The sequence below is a fragment of the Octodon degus genome, unplaced genomic scaffold, assembly GCF_000260255.1.
Source record: "Octodon degus isolate 3935 unplaced genomic scaffold, OctDeg1.0 scaffold00085, whole genome shotgun sequence".
Taxonomy (NCBI): Eukaryota; Metazoa; Chordata; class Mammalia; order Rodentia; family Octodontidae; genus Octodon; species Octodon degus.
The window spans coordinates 5,184,967-5,206,071 of record NW_004524661.1 but is presented as its reverse complement, the minus strand read 5'-3'; the positions used below and the strand labels follow the sequence as shown (position 1 = coordinate 5,206,071).

General features: G+C 44.3%; 1 protein-coding gene across 1 annotated transcript in view; it reads right to left on the bottom strand.

The window, feature by feature from the left end:
• Slit3 (slit guidance ligand 3) overlaps positions 1 to 21,105 on the bottom strand; it is a 621,317-nt gene that overhangs the window by 492,597 nt on the left and 107,615 nt on the right. Inside the window, exon 4 of the mRNA XM_004637040.1 lies at positions 19,065 to 19,136. Coding sequence (XP_004637097.1) covers positions 19,065 to 19,136 — 72 coding nt within the window. The remainder of the gene's footprint in view (positions 1 to 19,064; positions 19,137 to 21,105) is intronic.

Genomic DNA, 21,105 nt, shown 5'->3' with positions numbered 1-21,105 from the left:
GGCCACTGAGGCTCCCAGAAGCCAAGCTCCAGGCTGCCATGGCGGAGCTGCGAGAGTGTACCCTGGCTTCATGGCTAGGGCTCTCGCTCCATGTTTCATCCCTACATATGGAAAGGCCAAGGGATCATTGCAGATTAGATTTTCAGTTCTACCCCATACACATTAGTGGGGACTAATTATTTATTATCTCAGGGCCTCACTTTTTTTCAGAGAAATAAAGTAGCAATAATTGCCTCACGCGATGATTATGGAGAATGAATGAGATTCTAAAGATCACTGAGTTTAGAATAATGCCTGGTGCTTGGTCAATAATCCATAGATTGTAGGTGCTGAGGCTTTGCTTCTATTTTGCCAAGCTCCTGTCATCTTCTTTGGCTCTGAGCTCAGTGATCTTTTGCAAGAGGTGTGTCTGGTTCATTCTCAGCCTGAGCAGTTTACCGCTGCAGCAGACACACTGCTGACTTCTGGAGGCCTGTGGACCCGACACCTTTCCACAGCCTTTGCAGGACTTCAGGGAATCTGCTTTGGTTCCCCTCTGTCCTAGAGCTGGGAAAGCTTTTCTCACCCAGTGCAAGGGTCAGGGCTGTCTTTCCCCACTGGCAACCCCGGAATCGGTGGCTTCTCTTCCCAGTATCATAAGTGACCCATGGACGCTCTCCCTAGTGAACAGCATTGCACAGGCAAGCATGACCACAAAATAAACTTTTTATCACCAGGCCTTCTTCCCTTTGGTTTTCTTCTGTTGCGTGACAAACAATTGCTATGTTTTCCAACACAATAAAGTTTTCTTGGGCCTATTCCACTCTCTACCCCACAGCAAATGGACTGAATAAAACACTTCCCCTTTGTGTCTCCTCTGACTTGGCTGTTCACAGGGCCCCTTTCAGCAGCTCTTTTGCAAAAAGAGCCCAGGGGTAAATCTTCCTCCACTGCCAAAATCTCCATCCTTCCTTTTCCCAGGAAGCAAGAGATTTAGCTGAAAAAAAGAATCTGGAGCTAGATAGTAAAAGTATGAATTTTAGTTCTAAGTGAGTTTCCTCACCAACTAGGTAAAGCACATTGCCTGGAAGCCTCAGTTTTCTTCTCTGTCAAATGGGCTCATAATGTAGTACTAAGTCACCCACTAGTTGAATAGGCACAGAGGTGATACTGTGTGAGCACAACTATCCTGGTTCCCTTTGGGTTCCCTCCCATGAGGCTACATGGTATGAACCAAGAAAAGTAAAGTGGAGGATCCAGTTCATTCCCTCCATTTTCACATAAAACATTTGTTCTCAGCTGTACTTGAAGAGCAAGGATGGACAATTTTTTTTTTTTTTTTCTGTAAGGAGGCATGATATAGATATCTTGACCTTGGAGATAATGGAGTTTCTGTCACAACAGTCTGCCCCTGCACAGATGGATCCACACCTAATGTGTAAACGACAGGGTGTGGCCATGTCTCAATAAAACTTTATTTACAACCGTCCAGTGGAAGAAGCCCAGACAGACCTCAGGCTGCATGTGCCCCCCCACCCTTCGGGGCTGGTGAAGGACACGCTGCTCCTGCTGAGTGGTCCTGCCTCTTCCGCAGTCATCTCTCAGAAACTCACCCCATGAGAGAGGCAGAGCACATCCATGCAAGCCGCCCAAATCCCCTGTCTGCTTTTGAGAACTGCAGATTTAGATTTATGGTTATGACAATTTGTTTCACGTAATTCTGTCAGTAATTACACCGAGTTCCACCAGCAGCCATTAGGTAAATGATTTGGCCCTTTCCCCTGAGTAATATTTTCCTCCACTGAAATAAATGGAGGGTGCCTTTTTCCTCCCATAAGTTAAGCATATTATTTGCCTCATCACACAAGGCAAATGTGGTAGCTCCCAGCTATTAGTGTATCACTGCAGCAATCAGACGGCCAGGAGCCAGAAGTAATTTACAACGGGGGAAGTAAACAGGGCCCCAGATAAATAAATAAGCGGCCTGGGCTGGTCTGGGGCCTGAAAAGATTAAGTAATGAGAGTATCTAGTGAGAGATTCAGTGCTAAGTGAGCTAAGACCAAGGCAGCCTCCCATGGAGGAACCAAATTATATCATTGGAAAGAGATATTATTGAAACCCCTCACGCTGTGCCTGGTAATCAGCACTTCTTGGGAAGGGAGGGCTGCCGTCATTCGCATAGCAGTGTGGGACTCCACTCTGAAGTCCAGCTAATTAGGTGCAGGTAAGCGGGTTACAGATGGCAGGTAGGCAGGGTGCAGTGACCCGCCCCCCAGGGAAACCTGGTCAGTGCCTCCACAGCTATGGGATGGTGAGTATCAGGCTGTGGTCCTTTTTTTTTTTTTTTTTCTTAAATGCACAGATTCTTTATAATGGAATGGGAAAGAAAACGTTGCTGAGGGTCATTCAAAGTTGACTTTTGCTCTTTAACTTCTGCAATTCCTCAGGGGTGGATTTTCTAGTGTAGAGGGCTCCCCACAGAAGGGAGGGTAGAAAGTTCTGGAAGGCAGTTCTGCTGCCACACCCTAGGAGGTCTTTCTCTTTTCTTCCTCTTTTTTAATTTGAAGGTTTATTTATTTTTTTTCCTATAATTTTATTGAGAAACAAATAGCAATGAGACAGTTTCAAATCAAATTGGTAGTACAATTCCAATAATTAATACATTGCATACTCTCTTCCTTGTGGTTATTTGCTGTATAAGATGCAGACATGATATCTTATTTACAAACACTATTACAACAAATCCCTCTACTTATTAAGAGAATGTAACTATATATCTATCCTAACCATTTTGAATACAGAGATACAGAATGGACATTCATGTGTATCCTCTTTTTTGTTTAGTTCCATCATTTGAATATTATAGGTGTGTTAACTCAGCAAAATATCCTAAAAGAATACAGTAGTCCATAATAGTATTGGTTCTTCCACTTGACTGGCAGTGTCAGAAATTGTTGACCTGAGTCCCCTACAGCCCAACATAACAGCATGGTTTTACTTCTTATACTTTGTTTTTTATACTTTTCTGCTGGTTGGTTAAGGCCAAGATAAAGCAAGACCTATTCAACAAGAGTTGTAGCTTTTGGATCTGATAAGGTCAGTGAAATTCCCTCAGGATTTATCCTGAGATTCTGTACCTCAGATGGTAGATCCTTTGTCAGTGTCAGCCACGTGAATGAGTCACGGCCATTGCTTGGCCAATGTGCTCTCTGTGAAAGCCTGAGAGAATGTTTCCTCTCCATGCTGCCATTCTCCCAGCACCAAGGGCCAAGCCTCAGGGAGTCCGCCTCTGCTCCTCCCTTTGGGTCCTTAGTTTGTTCTGTCCTGCGAATGACTCTCAAGTTCTCCTTGTCTATTCAGCTCTCTTTTTCGGTACAGCAGGCTGGTGACTGTTCAGACACAGCACAGTGCTTTCCTTGAGTCGCCAATAACCTTCTTACAGGTGTGAATGGCTAATCCCTAGCTTCCCCAGCAAATCTCTTTCAAGCACAGGTTGTGTAATTTATAAAGAACAAGACTATATTTCTCACAGGCATGGAGGCTGAGATGGTAAGATCAAGGCAATACCTAAAACTCTGACACTTTTTTCTTTTTTTGCAGTACTAGGGATCAAACTCAAGACCTTGCACTTAATCAGGTAGGCGCTTAGGGCACTGAGCTATATCCCTGGCCCTCTATCACTTTTCTTAAAAAGATAACTGCTACCCCAGCCAGTTCAACCTAGGGAAGCATCAATCCATGACTCTTACAATTCTCCTTCTTCTGTGGTTCTCCACCATTGAACAAATTATCATGGCCAAGGTAAGTAGGTACCTTTGGGCCAGATTAGAAATCTGAGAGAGTTGGAGATTTTGGGTCCCTTGTTACTGTATGCCTCAGTTTCTTCAACTGTAAGAAAAGAACATTGGTCTAGAAGTTCCAGAAGGTGGCACTCAGCTCCAGTGTTCTATGAAAATGACTTATTACCCTTTCAGAGGGGGTGGTACAGACAAGAGCTTCCACAGAGCTTGGCATAGAACTACCAGTCATATGTGTGGTGAGAAATATTTTCATCTGACATTGGAGGAGCCAGTAAAAGAGAAAACCAAACTGGAGACACGCTCCATGCAAAGACTCCTGTTTCCTTTCTTCCTTCTCTTGTGTCCTTTGTTATGTCTGTAGCATTAGTAGTCTCATTCCATGTTGTACTTATTGTAGTTGCTAGTCTTCCTTCCTTCTCTCCGTCCTTCCTCAATCCAGGTTTTCTTCTTTTCCCTTCAATCATTTCACCTATGTGTCTAGTGCATGTCACCTCATTGAAAAGACACTCCCCTCTTCCTTTTGGTATGGAATTTAAAATAGAAATGTGGTCAAGTGGCTCATAGCACCAGTATAGCATCTTCCATTAACACAGGGGGATGAAGAAGGTCCCAAAGGCTCACATTCTCTGTGCAGTATGGGTGAGGGGCCACTACTGAACAACGGCAGACTTCTAAGAGGAAGAAATCACAGCAAGGAGGGGCAGGGGAAAGAGCAGGATAGGGAGAACAGGAACAAATAGTGGGCTGGCATTGTAGCTTTCTAGGGCACCAAGCCAGAATCTTAGAGTTTGTTTGGATAACATTAATATCTTGATGTCTTGGGTGGTTCTGGTTCAATTATTTTTGAAGATACGGTTCATTTCAGATTTGGAATAATTTACCAAATGTCTTTCAAACAAACTCTGGTTTAGATCTCAGATCAAGAAAAAAAAAATAATTTGGAGGGGATTAGGTCAGTGTTTAGTAAATGAGTGCAATCTAGTGTTTTTGTTTTTTTTTGTTTTTTTTTTCCCCTGAACAGTTTGGTCTTAGGTTGAGGGCCTGCAGGTCTTCGTTTTTTAATAAAGCCTTCATTGAGCTGAGGCTTCTAATAACTAGACAACCCCTTTTGATACCCATTAGAAGTCAAAAATCAATGAGGCCTGGAGCTGGAGCCAGCACAGTTTATCTTTTCATTTCATTGTATCACAGAATTATTATTCCCAGTTCTTTGAAATAAGCATCCAACACAGCCCTCCTGGCCCTAGCGCTCAGTCTTGGGCACTGGATCACTTTGGCTAGAAGAGGATTCTTGCAGGAGCTGCTTGTCTCTGCAGCAGGAGGTCCATTGTCAGTGTGAAACCTGCCCTGCTGGGCTAGTTTTGTCTTCCTTTGTGTGAGCGTGGGCATGTGAGGCTGCACAGGTCTTGTGTGCAGGCTATTAATGAGACATGGAGTTTTTGTAGCAGTGAGGAGCAAACTCTGGTTTGCAACAGAAGGTGATTTGACCACACAATTGGAGGAAAAAGTAGAGTGTAGACTAACTTTTCCCCTCATCTACTCATTTCCACAGTATTTGGTGAATGCAGAAAATAAACAAGTATGCATATAAATGAGACAAAGAATTTCTGGTAGTAGTAAGTGCTATGAGGAAAATGAAACTGGGACATGTGTAGACAGTACCTAATGAAGAAGGTGAACACCACCACAGAGAGGGTGGCCTGGAAGGGGCTCTCTGAGGAAGTGATGCCTGAGTCAGGACATGTGCTCAAGAAGACCAAGCTGCGCTGACATCTGGCAACGTGTTCTAGGAACACTAAACAGCGGATTCTATGAAGAACTGCAAAGAGACGATGATTTATTTGCTTTAAAATGATCATAGAATCTACTGAATGGAGATGGATGATGAAGGAACATGAGATGAAGGGGATAGATTGGTGAAGAGGTCCTTGTGATCATTCCATCAAGAAAGAATGATGGGTAATCCCAGGGTGAGGGAAACAGAACAAAAAGTGACAGAGCAATTATTAACACAAGGTGAAGGTAGAGCTGACAAAATCTACCGAGTCTATATTGCTCATGTCAACAACTGTCCACCCAAGGAGAGCGGAAACTCTGGGCCACCTTGCCCTTGCCTGCTTCTGCTTCTGGCCTCATTAGGCTTAATGATCTTCTGCCCTTCACTCTCATTTAAATAAAGGAAGCGCTTTGCATAAGGGAAGAGGGTCTGGAGAGGGTGCTATTAGTCATGGAAGCTATAATGATTATTTCTAAGATAATTTTCTTCGGTGACTGATTCCTAGGGATCTGGTGGTTGACAATAATCTGCTCAGAGTTCTAAAATAGAATGTAAGTGCCTGAAGATCTTGAGTAGAAGCCTGACCCATGCACATCTCTTCCAGGGAAAATGTCTCTCTCAAGACAAGAAAACATTTGCAGTAACAATTTACTGCCTCTGACATGGGTCTTCCAGTACCATCTCTGTGCACCAAAAATACCAATTATGGGCCACAGAAGCAGCCTCCCTTCTGCCACCTGCAGCCGTCTTTCAGTCCCCCCACCCCACTCTAGCATTGCTCAATAATTGGAGCTAATTTAACAGTGCATATCTTGCATGAAAGTGAATTATATCTGTGTTTTGTTTCAGTTCCTGCGAGGAAACTTCATTTATCCTTCTGCAATTCTCCATTAGAGACAGAGTTATATAGGCACATGCACGGTATAGTATATTATGTGGTATTTGATGTATGTATGTACATGCTCTGGCATGATGTGTGTTTGATGTGGTATACTATATGGATGGGTGTAGTGTGGTATGCTGTATATGTGAGCATGGTATGCTATGATGTATGTATTTCCTGGTGTGGTATATTTGTGTCAGGTGGTATGATGTGTGTGGTACAGTATGTTACATCTCTGGCTGGGGCATGTCTTATATATGTGTGTTCTATGGTATTTTCTGTGCATATGTGCTATGATATGCTATATATATGTGTGTGGTGTGGGTTGATGAGTATGTGTGGCTTGGTATGCTATGTTTTGTGCATGTGTCTCCAACAATGCGATACACATGTGCCGGTGTGTGTGTATGTATAAGCATGTGCATTTTTCAAGAAGTAGTAGAAGACAGAGACACAAGAAGATGATTAGAGCAATGACATCAATAAAATTGATGATCCACCCTTTCTTCCTGTATTACAACACTGGTCCTCATCTGTATGACAAGGATCACAGTGAGGTTTCTCTGAGCACCGTGATCACCAGGCCAGAGTTTCATCAAAGCCTAAGTAACTGGGACCAAGTTAGCGCGATCAGTCTTAGGACACCCTGCACTCTCCTGGCCACCCCATTCTCTCCTCTAGCAGTTCCAACATGGTTCCTCTGATTGAGACGTGTTAGCATGATCCTATGTCTCTTTTACTTAAAAGCTGACTCGCTGACTGAAAATTCATCCAGCACTCTGGACACACGAGGGAAGGCCCAGCCATCAGCTCCAGCACAGGCAGCTCCACTTAGCCAGTGATGGAGAGCTTTTGGCGACGCAGCAGGTAGTGCCGATCAGGAAGAGGATGCGCTTCCAAACAGGCGTCATCACCACAAGAAGCATAAGGAGAATTAACACCAGAATTATGGGAAGAAAAAGACATCATGAATAAAACATTAAAATATTATCCCAGACCATGAATCAGAACCTCAGGCCCAGCACACCAAATTCAGGAAAGGTGCATGAAATTTACTTAAACTTCTCCATTTCTGTTTGGCTTGGACAGTCCTGTGTTATCATAGTTTTGCCATTATTTGTATCGTGTCAACACTTTCATTACAGTCTTCAATCTCTAGGACTTGTAAATGAACTGTAAACCTTATAAATGGAATTTAACATGCAAATCCAGGACCCTGAGCCCATTGGAAAGCTGGGGAAAAGACAAAAGTTACAGACTTTCACTTTTTGGTATGATTTGAAATTATGCTAGAGTTTGGCACATTGAAATAAAACACTATTTTGTTCCCTGGAGAGATTTCCAAATGTTGGTTGAACATGAGAGATGATTAGGCTCTTTAGAAATGTTTCTGTTGGGGATGAATGAGTTCAAGCACAAATATTTCAAGATGGTCAGATAGGGGCACATTTGCATTATTCAGATAATTAAAGAATGTGTGTTTGGGGTCTGCACACCTCAGAAGGCCAGTTGTCTATGTACAAAGTGGGTTTTGATATTTAACTCACTTTACTGTTTCTACCTCTGAATAAGGAGAATGGGGTTGTCATGATGTGCATGATGGGAGCTTAGTGGTTCTCATTCTTGGCAAACAGCGTAGCTTTTATTTGTTCACCCCCAGTCATCACCAGAAACTCTCACTAGGTTGTCTGGCTCTACCACATGCCACAGGGTGCTGAGTGTAGCCTTAGAATTGCACAGAAAGGGTTTGGCTGTCGAGATTCCAACTCCATAGGTGGGACCCAGCCAAGGAAGTCTGAGAAGGTGCCAGGTGGCAGGAAGCCCACATTCCCACCCTGTTAGGCTCTGGTTAGACATTTTTGGGTTCCACAGTCAGCATCCTAACATCCAGTGCGCTGGAGGGTCACACACATGCTGTAGGTGTTCAACAATGTTTCAGTTGTCCCTGGTCACATAATTTCTCCTCCTGGGAATCAGGGAAGGAGTGTCACCAACAGGGAATTGACTGAGCTCCAGGTATCAGCTTGATGTTTGTTTTAGTTTTCCATTTTCCTAATGTAACTATTTTCATATGCAGCATGAAGATGCACTGATGTGTGAAGGCTTTCTGCCATATGTGTAAGCTAGCCATCACCAGATAAAATTCAGCAGGTTTTCGGAGCTCTTCTCACCCTCCCTCCTCACATTCTTCCTCTTGCTGCAGCCATTCAAGGGGCTGCAGGCTTTCACCATAACAGGTATCACCACTGGTTCCTGTTGGCCACCAAAGGTTGGCCTGATTTGGCAGGAGGGTGGCCTTTTTTATCCTGGCCCACAACATCACTTCAGAATGGCACACGCATCTTCAGAAAACGGTCTTGGAACCCCCACCTAGCCAAAGTCCTTACCTTCAAACCAAAGAAAATACTAAAACCATGAAATCACTTAAGCTACCCTTCCAAAGAAAGAGAGACTCAAAATGTTTTATGCAGCAACCTATAAGAAACTCATTTTGTGGGATGTTTCACATTCCAGTTCATGGTTTATTCCCCCATATATCCCCACCAGTAATATCAAACAGATGTGGCAAAGAAGTCTGTGCAGAATTGTAAAAATTACAAGCATATTCTGTAATTCCAAAGCATTGTAAAGTCACAGCTTGGTTTTCTTTCCTTTTTTATAACAAAAAACACTCAAAACAATTTTCAAGTTGGCAGAATGTTCTTGGTGTAAGTATCACCTGATCACTTTAGAAAAATCTGTTGGCCCAAAGGGCTCAAGAGATTAAAAAGGTAAATCCCAACTCTACCTTTGGTAAATTGCAGGGAACTTAGAAAGGTCTACTGGCTAGCATGGATTTAATCCATAAATTTTTCTCTTTTAATGTTTCAAGTCTTAATATCTGAGATCTCAAAAGCATGTGTTCATACAAGTTCAAAATGCTGAATCATAAAATCTTCATAAATGTGATTCCTCTGTCTGTCTCTGTCTTTGTCTCTCTCTCACCCTCTCTCTGTCTCTCTGTCCATTTCCATTGCTCTGTCACCATCTGTGTGTGTGTGTATGTGTGTGTGTGTGTGTGTGTGTGTGTGTGTGTCTGTCTGTCTATCTGTGTCTGTGTCTGTGTCTGTGTCTGTCTCTCTCTCTCTCTCTCTCTCTCTCTCTCTCTCTCTCTCTCTCTCTCTCTCTTTCTCTGTCATTTACTCATTCAAGGTGTAGTTCACTACAGGACGTGCACAGTAAGTGAGACACAGAATTGGAGGGCAGAATGTCCTGGATTTATAGCTGGTGATTTAAATTTCTTAAGTCTTAAGTTTTTTCATTGTGTAGAGGGCATAAAAACATTTACATTGAAAGATTCTTAGGAGAACAGGAGTTGCCCCATGCATAAGTTCACTAGCACACAGTGTGTACTAAGCATGTGCTTGGTCCCTTTCCCCTTCTTAAATTTATAAAATAGCAGGGGTTATACTAAACTGTTGTTTTCTGGGCCGGCCAAACAGCTCAGCAGATTAAAGTGCCTGCAAGCAGGTGCAGGGGCTGGGGGTTCAATCCCTGGGCCTGCCAGCCTGGCCCTGCCCCCAAGGCGTGCTGAGAAGGCAATTGAGACTGGGCATGATGGCACATGCCTGTAATCCCAGCTCTTGGGAGGCTGTAAACAGGAGGATCACTATGAGTCTGATCTAGTAGCGAGACCCTGAATACCCCATAGACCCTTCCCTAAAAAATATGGAAATAGTCTCCTAAAAAAAAAAGTCTCCTGAAGTATGCTCCTCAAGTGACATACACCAAACATCACCCGAGTGCCCATTTTTTTTGCAAAGTCAAAGTCAAGTCCTGAGGTACAGCCGAGATCTAATGAGCCCAGCTCTGTGCCAGGTGATAGCTTAGAAAATAGCATTGGAGTGATTTTTTTCTCAGTGCTAAATTTGAGAACCAACTGTAGCCTGAATCTCTGCTGTGCAGACAGTGTCTCTAGTCTAACAGCTTTACTTGTAGTTTGTTAGAAATACAGATTCTCAGGACTCACTCCCAATTGGTGGACCCAGAATCCACATTTCAGCAAGATCCCCAGGTGTTCAGATGTCCGGTAAAGTTTTTAGAAGCACTGGCCTAGATAAATTTTATTCCTAGCTCTAAAATTATATGGTGTAAAAACCCACACAACAATTCCAAATATCAATCCACAGGCTTCCACACTCAGCCGGACGAATCCTCAGTAGAGGAGAAAAGAAAGGACACTTCCCATGCCTTGTCTCCTAGCTTTGGCTGGAGCTACTGCCAACTTGGAGGCATGCAATAGCAAGAAGAAGACTGGCCTACTACAATACTTAGCGCTTTAGGAACTGAGAGGAAAACAGAGATATAGTTTTCAGGGACGTTCTCCAAGAGCACTGCATGGGCATAACCTCTGGAGAAGAGATTCTAGCTCTGTTCTGCATAAGCTAGTCTCATAGTCTGCTGGCCTCAATACCACAGGCCATGTACCAGACCACACTCTACCCTGTCCTCTTCAGATAGAAAACCAGAGCCTAGAGAGGACCAGTAACATGCTAGGACCACACAGGTACCCAGGATCAGCCCTAGGCAGGCAGCAGTTTCTACAGCCCCCACAATCCTGATTGATGGAGTGGTTTTCCTTCCATCCTATTATCATTTCACCACAGCAGATAACAACTGCACTGGAAAATTGGCTGGTATGGTTTTTGTTTACTTCACTGGTTTTTCACTTTTATAGCACTGCTTCCCATCAGTGTGGCCTTTTATGGAGACACATATTACATGAAGCTTTCTTTTAAAGTTGAGCACAAAATTGGAATAAGGTAGCTGCAAAGGCATCAGTGACTGGCAGAAAGTACTTCCTAGAAGTATAAGCCTCCAGCCATTCAAGTCTGGGGTCAGTTAGGACTTTGACTGGTAGGAATCAGCACCAACTGGGCTTTAACTAGTTACCAACCTCCCAGAACAACAGTATAGAAATCAGAACTAGGAATATGGCTCTGGAGTCAGGTAGGTTTGAGTTTGACCTTTAGCTCTGCCGATTACTGCCTCTGTGACCTTTGGCAAGGGGTCTGAAACCCCAGGAGGCTGTTGAATAGGGAGAATGGCCCATTTATCTCCTAAATCTGAGACAGAGAATATAAAGGGCACTCTGCAGAGCATCTGACCCAAACCAAATATGTAGCTCTCAACTTGGCATTTATAAGAGCCAAAGAGTTTCAGCCCTACCCAAGTTCATGTTCTACAGCCCCAAATCTGAGTACCCCAGAAGGTAACTATACAGGCTTGAAGCCTCTAGATTCAGAGCCCAATTCAGCATGACTGGGGTTCTCATGAGAACAGGAAGTGACACCGGGGGCATGCATGCGCACAGGGACAATCAAGTGGAAGGCAACACAAAGACAGCATCTACAAACAGGGACAGCAGCTACAAAAGACACTAAGCAGACCAGTGCTTTGATGTCAGACCTTCAGCCTCCAGAGCCTCCAGAGCTTTTCATTGTTGAAGCCAGGCAGCCTGCAGTATTTGTCATGGTAGACCGAGCTAACTAACACAGCAACTATGATTATTGTCCCTCTCATAGAGCTGACATCTGAGATGCAGAGAGTTTAGGTCTCTTCTTGCCCAGGGTCCTCAGAAAGCAAGACCCAAGCCCTCATCTGTAAGGTTCCAAAGTCCTTATTCTTTGCTCTAATGTCATGCTGCCTCAAAAAGGAAGTTGGCATTTCTGAATGTAGCTACAGGTTTTAGGGGACGTAGGACAGATACACACTTGTGATAAAAGCGGAACACAGTCCATGCTTAGAAGAGGACCAAGCAACAGCGCTGTCTTGGTGAGGTGCATTTGTTCCCTGGCAGCAAGTTTCCCAAAATCTGCACCTCAGGCTTGATCTCTTGGTTGGGGAGGTTGTTTCACCAAAACAGCCTTGCAGACTTGCAGCTCAACTGGTTGGACACATTTTATGTTGTTTTCAGCTGCCTGGTGATCAGCTGCCCAAATCTCCCGCAACTCCACTGCCCCAAGGGAAGGACATTAGGTTTACCCTCAGTGGCATGTTGTCAAAGGTGTCAAATACCTCATAGAACTGAGTGGAGAATAATTACAGCCCTTCATTCAGCCACCAGCATAACTGGCTGTGCAGCCATAGGCTTTAAACCATTACTAAATGTTAAGTGGATTCTCTGGACCTGAATCCATGAAAGGTGGTCCATCAGGACTCCAGCTGTCTGTTCACACTCCCATAAGGTCAGATGCAAAACAACAACAGTGGTGCTCCTTAGCCTCCCTAAAGCTGTCCAATCCTGGGAAATTTAGAGGGTTTTTAATCACTGTTTTCCTTTGCTCCTTCTAAAGAACTTCTGGCAGTGTGACCACTAAGCATTTAATAACCAGAAACCCTTCCTTCACTGCCTCTTCCATGTGTAGGTGAAAGAAAAAGCTGGAAGTGCGTACAAAAAGGAGAACTCAATAGCCTCTAGGTCATGGAAGAGACCACACTTTGTCTTGTCTCTCGATGACACCAGGCCAAGCCGAAAGGCAAAGGAACACGTCTATGGCTGCAGAGCTTGAGAACAGTGGAACCCATAAGAGGAGCTGGCTGTCCTACTTCAAGGACAATGAATGCCTCTTTAACCATCCTCAGTTCTGAGCCTGGACTCTGGTTGTTGAAATCTTTGCAACACAGACCCCAAAAGCCCAGCATATGCACTGCTCCCATACGCCAGCTAGCAAAGGTCAACCCTAGCCGTCTTTCACAGCACACTCACTTTGTGTTGTGTTCCACACTTCATGGTGTCTGTGGCTGGTTTTCGTTTATCATCACACCACCAGAGAGATAGGTTCTGTGATAGTCTATAGTACACATGATGACTAGGAGACTTAGGCTATGTCACTTGCCCAAGGTCTCATGGTACATGATTGGTGCCCTTTCTCCCTTTCACTGCCCTACCTCCTCCATTCCTCAGTCCTGGGTCATGTGCCAGGAGCCTTGAAAGAGCACATCACACACTCCCTACACCTGACAACCTTATGTTAGGATGTGAGTGAGCAAATGTTTGTTGAGGGCCCAGGCCATGGCAGCGATGTTGCAGACACCCTGTGGACTATGACAATATTGCCTCCAGCTCAGGTACTCCCTGCTCCGGCTTTTATGGCCCATACTCTGTGTGCTTGAGAACAGCCCAAGAGGACAGATGCACCACGATGCACACAGGAGGCAGATGGCGCTGGATGTGAGGGAGGGTGGGGGTGGGAGAAGCGCCTGGATGTGTGACAGCCCCACCGTCAGCCATTGATGGCAGAGCGTCAGCTCGCCACCACGGCTGGCATGGCAGTGTGGGATGGTAGAAAATGGAAGGACTTCACGGAAACACAGATGTGTACTGAGCCGCAGTTCTGCTGTGTCTCCTGGCTTACTAATGATGGACAAGTTCGCCAACCCTTCTGCCATAGTTTGGATCTGGAATGCTTCATGTGGTAAAATCTTGGTCTCCAGGGTGGTGCTATTGTGAGGTGGTAGAGCCATACAAGGCAGTGACAGCAGGCTTATTCCCAAGGCCACAATGGTTCATGAACTTCTCAGCAGGGAGAAGTTGCCTCAGTTGAGTGGCATGTGGGGCCACTGTAAGGATAGTCTTAACCGGAGGTCTTTAAGGTCCTGCTCCTGGGGATTTAGGACTCTAAGCTCTTCTTCTTTTTCTCTTTATTTTCTGGCCACAAAGCAAGCAGTTCTGCTCTTTCACACATGCCTGCTGCGTTATGCGGCTGCCCTGCTGCTGGCCCAAAACAAAGGAGTCGGTCAATGGTGAACCTGATGCCACAGAACTTTTAGCCAAAGTAAACCTTTTCTCTTTATAAGTTAATAATGTCAGTTATTTTGTTGTAGTGGTGGAAAGCTGACTAACCTTCTAAGCTTTAGAAATAGTTTTAATAATGGTTTTGTTGGCAGGACTGTATGACACAGAATCTGAGCACAGCTTAGCGAGATATGAATGAAAAATAGGGTGAAGGTTTAAAGTTTTAAACATTTATTATAGTAAAAGATACACTGCCACTAATGTCCAGAGTCAATTCAAAGTGTTTACTTTTCATAGTCCTTTTGACTTTGGCGAAGAATGAGAAGTCAGAGGACACCAGCTCTTGTGGGCAAGGAGGGTAAGGACACAGTGTGACGTCACTGAAAGCCTGCCTTTCCAACAGATGGCACTGAACAGCAGCACTCACTGAGTTTTTGATCACATCCTATGAGGACACTCATAAAAGAAGACTTCCAGAGCTGCTTCAGAAAGTGGCAAGAATGGTAAGGCAAGTAAGCCTGAGGTGAAGGGGCACAGTTTTGAGAAGACTAATGGCATTGTGTCACTCTCTCTACTCAATTTTTAAACACTGAAACATTTGATGACATCTTCTACATGGGATTTATGGGAAAGGAAGGTGAACTCTCCAACAGTCGCTTTCCTTGTCTGTAAAACTGGAGTATTTCACAGATGGAGCCCCATGCACGGAGCTGATGACAATGGAAAAGAGCACATTCTCGGAGTCCAGCTATCCAGAGTTGACTCCTGATTCTGTCACTAGGTAGTGCTATTATTGTAAGCAAGGGCACTGACTTTTGGGAGCCTTGGTTCACAGGTACAGACTAGTACTAGCGGGTCATGAGGAGAATCAAATATGTTAACAGATGTAAAATATTCAAAGCAGCACCTGGCCTTCCATGTGTCTGCGGGTGTCATTATCTCAGAGTGTTACTGGGAGGCTCAGAAGCACTCATTTATAGCACGGGGAACTGCACAGAGTAAACGCTCAATGTAGCTGTCTGTTCTTCTTATGACTGGCAACCCTTCCTCTGTCCTCAGACTGGAGAACTACCCTCCCTGTGGAGAACCCACAAGTGTCCAAACAAGAGGGATGAACACATGACCCAAACTTGTTCGGTCAGAGGAGACTGTCACAATGGCAACAGCCAGTTGCTCAAACATGAGTCTGTGATCACACTACACAGTCAGTGTCCAGAATCCGTGCTCTTCTTCCACACAATTGACAGATTGACTCTTCACTGGGGTTTCCAAATTATAAGCTGTGTGTCTTTTTCTGTGGCTGGCTACCATGCTCTCTTTCCCAAGATGTAGGGGTAAGATGAAATCCTAATGACCTCACCGAGTCCTCTCTTCTGGTTGTTCTTGAAGTTGTAATTACCACTGGACTTCTAAGTTGCATGAGCTAATATGGTTCCTCTTTGAGTTAAGTTTTAGTAGCATGCCTGGTAGGTGGATTTCAGTGTATGACCTAGCCTAGATTCTCAATAAATATCACTTCCCTTTCCTGCCATTACTATAAACATGTCTTCATATATCACCAATCCTTTCCAAAAGTATTATTTGGATAAACAGTGACTATTCAGCCATTTTTGTGCATAAGTCTAATACAAAAAGAAAAGTAATGTCCAGAGTGACTGCTTATCCCACTCGACTCCCTATAGAGCCGTGAGCTGCACAGAGCCCCACTGAGCCCTTCCTGGGATATGGCTCACTGTCTATTGAGATGCAGTGCTCTTTTAAAACAGAGCCAGTGGCATATGTATACACACTCATGATTGCACATTTATTGATTTCTAATTTGTACCCTGCTTACTTTCAAAAAGGCCCTGGAGTGGCTGACAAAATAAGACAAAGACATAATAGGGCCATTAAGAAAAAATCAAAGATCAAGCCCAAAGAGAAAAAGCAATTGCTGATTATAGCTCAGACCTGGGTTAATATAGTTGCTTCAATAAAAAATTATATTTAGCTTGTAGCTTTCTGGCAGCCATTCAGAATGTGTCAGGTTGGGCATGTGGAGAGCTGGCCATCCTTCTTGTGGGCAGCTCTGCACCCACACGGAAGCCAAGCTAGAGCAGGTCCCAGGGGAAAGCCGGATGGGTGAATGAATGGATGGATGAGTCAGTGAGTGAATGTGCAAACGAATGACTAAATGAGTGAATGATGGACAGAGGAAATAAGTTTCTGTGAGAGTCCTTTTTATGTCCCTAGGCCTATATTGTTCATATATTAAACCTACCCAACTATCATTGGCCTAAGGTCTATGATGCCAATCTCTGCGCCTGACCAGGCATCCACAGAGGAACAGTAACAAAAAGGAGTTGAACAATATCTTCCCTGCCTTTCCAGCTGCAGATCTCTGTTTTGCGGCTAAAGCTCTGTGCAATTTGTGTCAGTGTTCATTGCTACTCGTAGTCTTTTCAAGTCTCCCAGAGAAAGGAGCTTAGGAACTGAGCTGACGAGATGGAGAGTATACGAACAGCAATAGCTGTCTTTGCCCTTCTACTTACACAGCCCATTAAGCCTAGAAAGTACACAATCACACTGGGATCTCATTCAATACTTGCAGTTCCTTTGCAGGATAAGGAGAGAAGAGCTCTGTGAGAAAGTGGAAATTAGAATACGAACCATGGGTTTCCATGCCCCCGTGTCTGGCCCCCAGGATCTCAGAGACCTGTTAATACTACTATGTGTAGGATTCTGTGGGTAAGAGTGAATCTCTGGACATCCAATGGCAGCTGGAATCCTCAGAGACCTCATCCAGAGGTCTAGCACTCAAGGTACCTTCCCTCTGCTTAGAAATGGATGCTGAGATGCCAGCACTTAGTCCAGCCCAGGTTGAAAAGACACAATGCAGTGCTGGGTAGACAGATGGATATTCAGTGAGCCTCTAAGGGAAGTGCCCTGCCAGTGGTCCTCTGTATCTATGAGTTCCACATCTATAGATTCAACCAACCACAAACTAGAAATATTCAGAAAGGAATACATCTTTCTTGAACACATTTAGACATTTTTTTTCTTGCCATTATTCCTAAACAATATAGCATGTAACTATTTACCTTGCATTTGTGCTGTAGCAGGTGTTATACATAATCTTGAGATGATTTAAGGTATACAGACAAATGTGTGTAGGTTCTGTGCAAACTCTACGTCATTTTATATAGGAGATTTGAGTATCTGTGGATTTTGTTGTCCTTGGGGGTCATGGAACTACAGTCTGAAGATGGCTAAGGAAAAGTTTATATGAAAGGTGAGTTAAGACAAGGATGGTTTCTGGTTCATCCACTTGGTACTGCAGTTCTAGTTCTGCTGGACATTTGGGCCTCTAAACTGCACTTCTTTGCCCACCCAGGTGGAAGCCCACTGGGGGAGTATCCTTTCAGATTTTTAACTAAGTCAGCTAGGTGGACCAAACAGAAATGGTGTGCATGCCAAGCAGAGCCCTTGGCAAAATACAAGGGGCAAGCAAGACCAGTGGTCCACCAGAACACCATCCAGCCCTGATCTGTTCATGGTCTATCAAAATGCTCCCTAAAAATACACTGATGAGGGCCAGCCAGATAGCTCAGTGGCCTAAAGATCCTGCTTAGGCAGAAAGAAGGGATCAGGGTTTGATCCCCAGCCTGCCATGCTGGCCCTGCCCCTGGGGTGGGCTGAGATGGTGATTAAGACTAGGCATGGTGGCACATGCCTGTAACCCCAGTGCTTGGGAGGCTGTAAACAGGAGGATCACTATGAGTTCAATCTGTGTAATGAGACCCAGTAGACCCTGTACCAAATTCATTAAAAAAATACAATAATGAATACAGTCCATGTGTGTTTTTGTGCATATGTGTGCGTGTATTCCTAGGACAAAGCTCATTCTTATGTATACACACTGACATGTGTTTCACATTTTCCAGTTTTTTGCAGAGCCTGTATGCATTGTTTCAATGCACAAGTAGGTATTAAACACAGCCATTGAGAAAGAAAATGGTGGCCACAACATGAACACCTTCCCAATAATAGTTTTCCCAGCCAGACAACAAACTCACTACCTGACTTCTAAGGAACTCAGACACTGTGTCACTCCATTCACAAAGTCAGGCTTCAGACAACCTAGTTGTCCCCTAATCTACAGCAGTCACTGCCTGGTGGATTTCAGATTCAAGACCATGGAACTACTCACACTCAATACTTAGCACTTTGTAAGGTCACACACAAGATGTAAGTCATGGTCTTAATGACAACTTGCATCTCTAGCTCTCAATATTCTAAGCTCCTAGGTGAATAAAAGCATAGAGGTATCTCTACATCTTTTCATATCTGGACCATCCTGGAAGACAAATAATACAGGTGTTTCTTCCTTTTCCCACCAAATCACAGACCTCAAGACCCAGTATTTTCAATCTGGAAATGATGGGACGCAAGCAACGGACAGGAATCTGTTCTAGCCAGCAAGGCACTGAGGTTAAAATGCTTCATCCAAACCATTCTCTCTGAGACCACTGGAAGTCTCATGCAAATAAATCCACCCCAAAACACCCCTCAGGGAATTTCCCTGATGTTAAGTTCAGACTCCAATTAAATGGAGGAGTTTCCTCCCTGAAAGAACATCTACTTCACACGTCAATAGTGGTCACTGGCCACTTAATACCACCAATCTCTGGATAAAGAAGCAAGAAGTCAGGCCTGCACATTTACAAAGAACACGCCATTTCCATGACCTGCTCCAAGTTTCCACAATGGGGCCTTCCAGGCTCCACACAGCACGGGGCACCCCACGAAGGGAACCATTTTCTTGTCACGAAGGCACAAGGTAGAGCATGCAAGTCAACTTTACTCACAGTCTGGTAAGCTTCGGTGTGCTCTGGAAAAGCAATTCTGGAAGGACCTGGAGCTTATTTTTGTTCAGGCGCCTATGGAGAGAAAGAGGAATGGAAAAATGTCATTGAATTGGGTATATTCATAGACACTATTTCAATCAATCCTTCCATCCATCAGCAGGTATTAAGAGACTCAATAGTTCAATGTTCAACATGTGTAAAGCATATATCATTTTGGCAGAGCTTGCAGGCCAGCTAGAGATGTAAAGTTAAGGTCAGTCATAAGCATAAACACAGCATGGGCCATGTTTCCCCTCCTGTGGTAGAAGTCTACTATAGACATCACACATGGACTACAACTGATCTCAGAGTTCTTTCCCATGGCCCTCAGACAAGACAAACAGAGAAGAGGCCAAGGCTGGTGACCACGGGCTGGTGACCACGGGCTGGTGACCACGGGCTGAGAGACCAGTGAGTCTGCTTTGTGGTTCACTGGACTGCGTCAGGGCGGCATTATGACTTCCATGGGTCTTGGGTCCTTTAGCCTTTTGTGGGCTGCTTTGCCACAAGAAACTTACAGATTATATTTTACATCTTTGTTGGTATAAAAACAAATACATTTCTATTATGTGATATTTATTTCAACCTAAAAGTTTAGTTTCTCTTCTACTTTTCAAAGAAAAATTATGACTGGCCCTGGCAATATTCTGGGATATTTGCTTTGGATTTGGAATGTCCCCCCAAAGCCTCATGTGTTCAGAGACTGGGCTTTGGAAAGGTAATTGGATCATGGGGGCATTATATTCATCAGTGCCTTCCTCCTCTAATAAGTTCAGCAGTTGTTTATACTATTAGGAGGTGGGGCCTGGTTAGAAGTCAATCACTGTGGACATGACCTAGAATAGTTTATCTTCCTGTCCAGTGCCTCCCTTTTCTATTTCTGGGCCACTTTGATGTGTTCACCTTTCCTCTAAGACAAAACCTTTCACCCTGATGTTTTGGCATTTGAGCCTGCCAACTATGGACTGAAACTTCTGGAATGGTGAACCAAAATGAGCACCTCCTCCTTTGAGTTGTGGTGTCATATATTTTGTCCCAGAAATGGGGAAAATTTCTAGGACATAGCCCTTCAGCACTCCCATTTGTGTTTGACAAAGAAATCCACCCCAAGTCAGGAACCAAAGTCTAGGCATAGGGTACAGCCTAATATAAAACTGAGCCTGGTAGGAATGGCTTTTATTGGATGACAGTCAACAGAACAATCCAAGTCTCTTCTGAATACAGTCAATGCCAAATGGCCACAGAGAAGACCATCTCAGTTTCTGAGGGACACTGAGCCATTGTGATCTCTATGAAGGCTGCTTTCTTGTAGGAATTGGGAGAGGGGAAGATCCTGTTCCCTGTTAGCTCCATGTCATTCTGCTCTAGCATCTGTTCACAGCCTTATCAGTGAAAGCATTTCTCCCTTTTCACGTGAACCCCCAAACCACTGTTGAAGCTTATACCTCGCAGACCCGAGAATCCTCCAGCACCAACTGTAGTCTGTTTGCTGCTGAAGTGAGCACCCCTCTGGGACAAAAGAGTGGTTTATACCTTAGGGGAATTTTTCCTGAAGCCCATACTCTTTCTGCCCCCTGCATTCACTCTCAGCAGACATGATTCCCTACTTGTCAGTCCTCTTTTAACTCTTTTGTCCCTTCTGTCAGTGGACACAGACTTCTGCATGGCAAGGAGGCTAAAGGAGATCAGAACGGGCTAAGCCTAGGGAGAGAGAAGCATTTAAAATGCTATCTAATAAACACTCTTTCAAGCAGGTGTAACGTGGGCTGATGAAGCTCATGCTGTGGATGGATGGCTGGGATCAGAAATGCTGTCTGGGAGGCCTTTGATTAAAAGGAAGTGAGAAAGGTTCAAGAGTTGGGTGATTTGAAACTGTCTCATTGCTATTTCTTTCTCAATAAAATTAATTTTTTTAAAAAAGAGAGACTGGATGTGGTGGCGCACGTCTCCCAGCACTTGGGAGGCTGAACACAGGTGGATTACTATGAGTCCGATCTACATA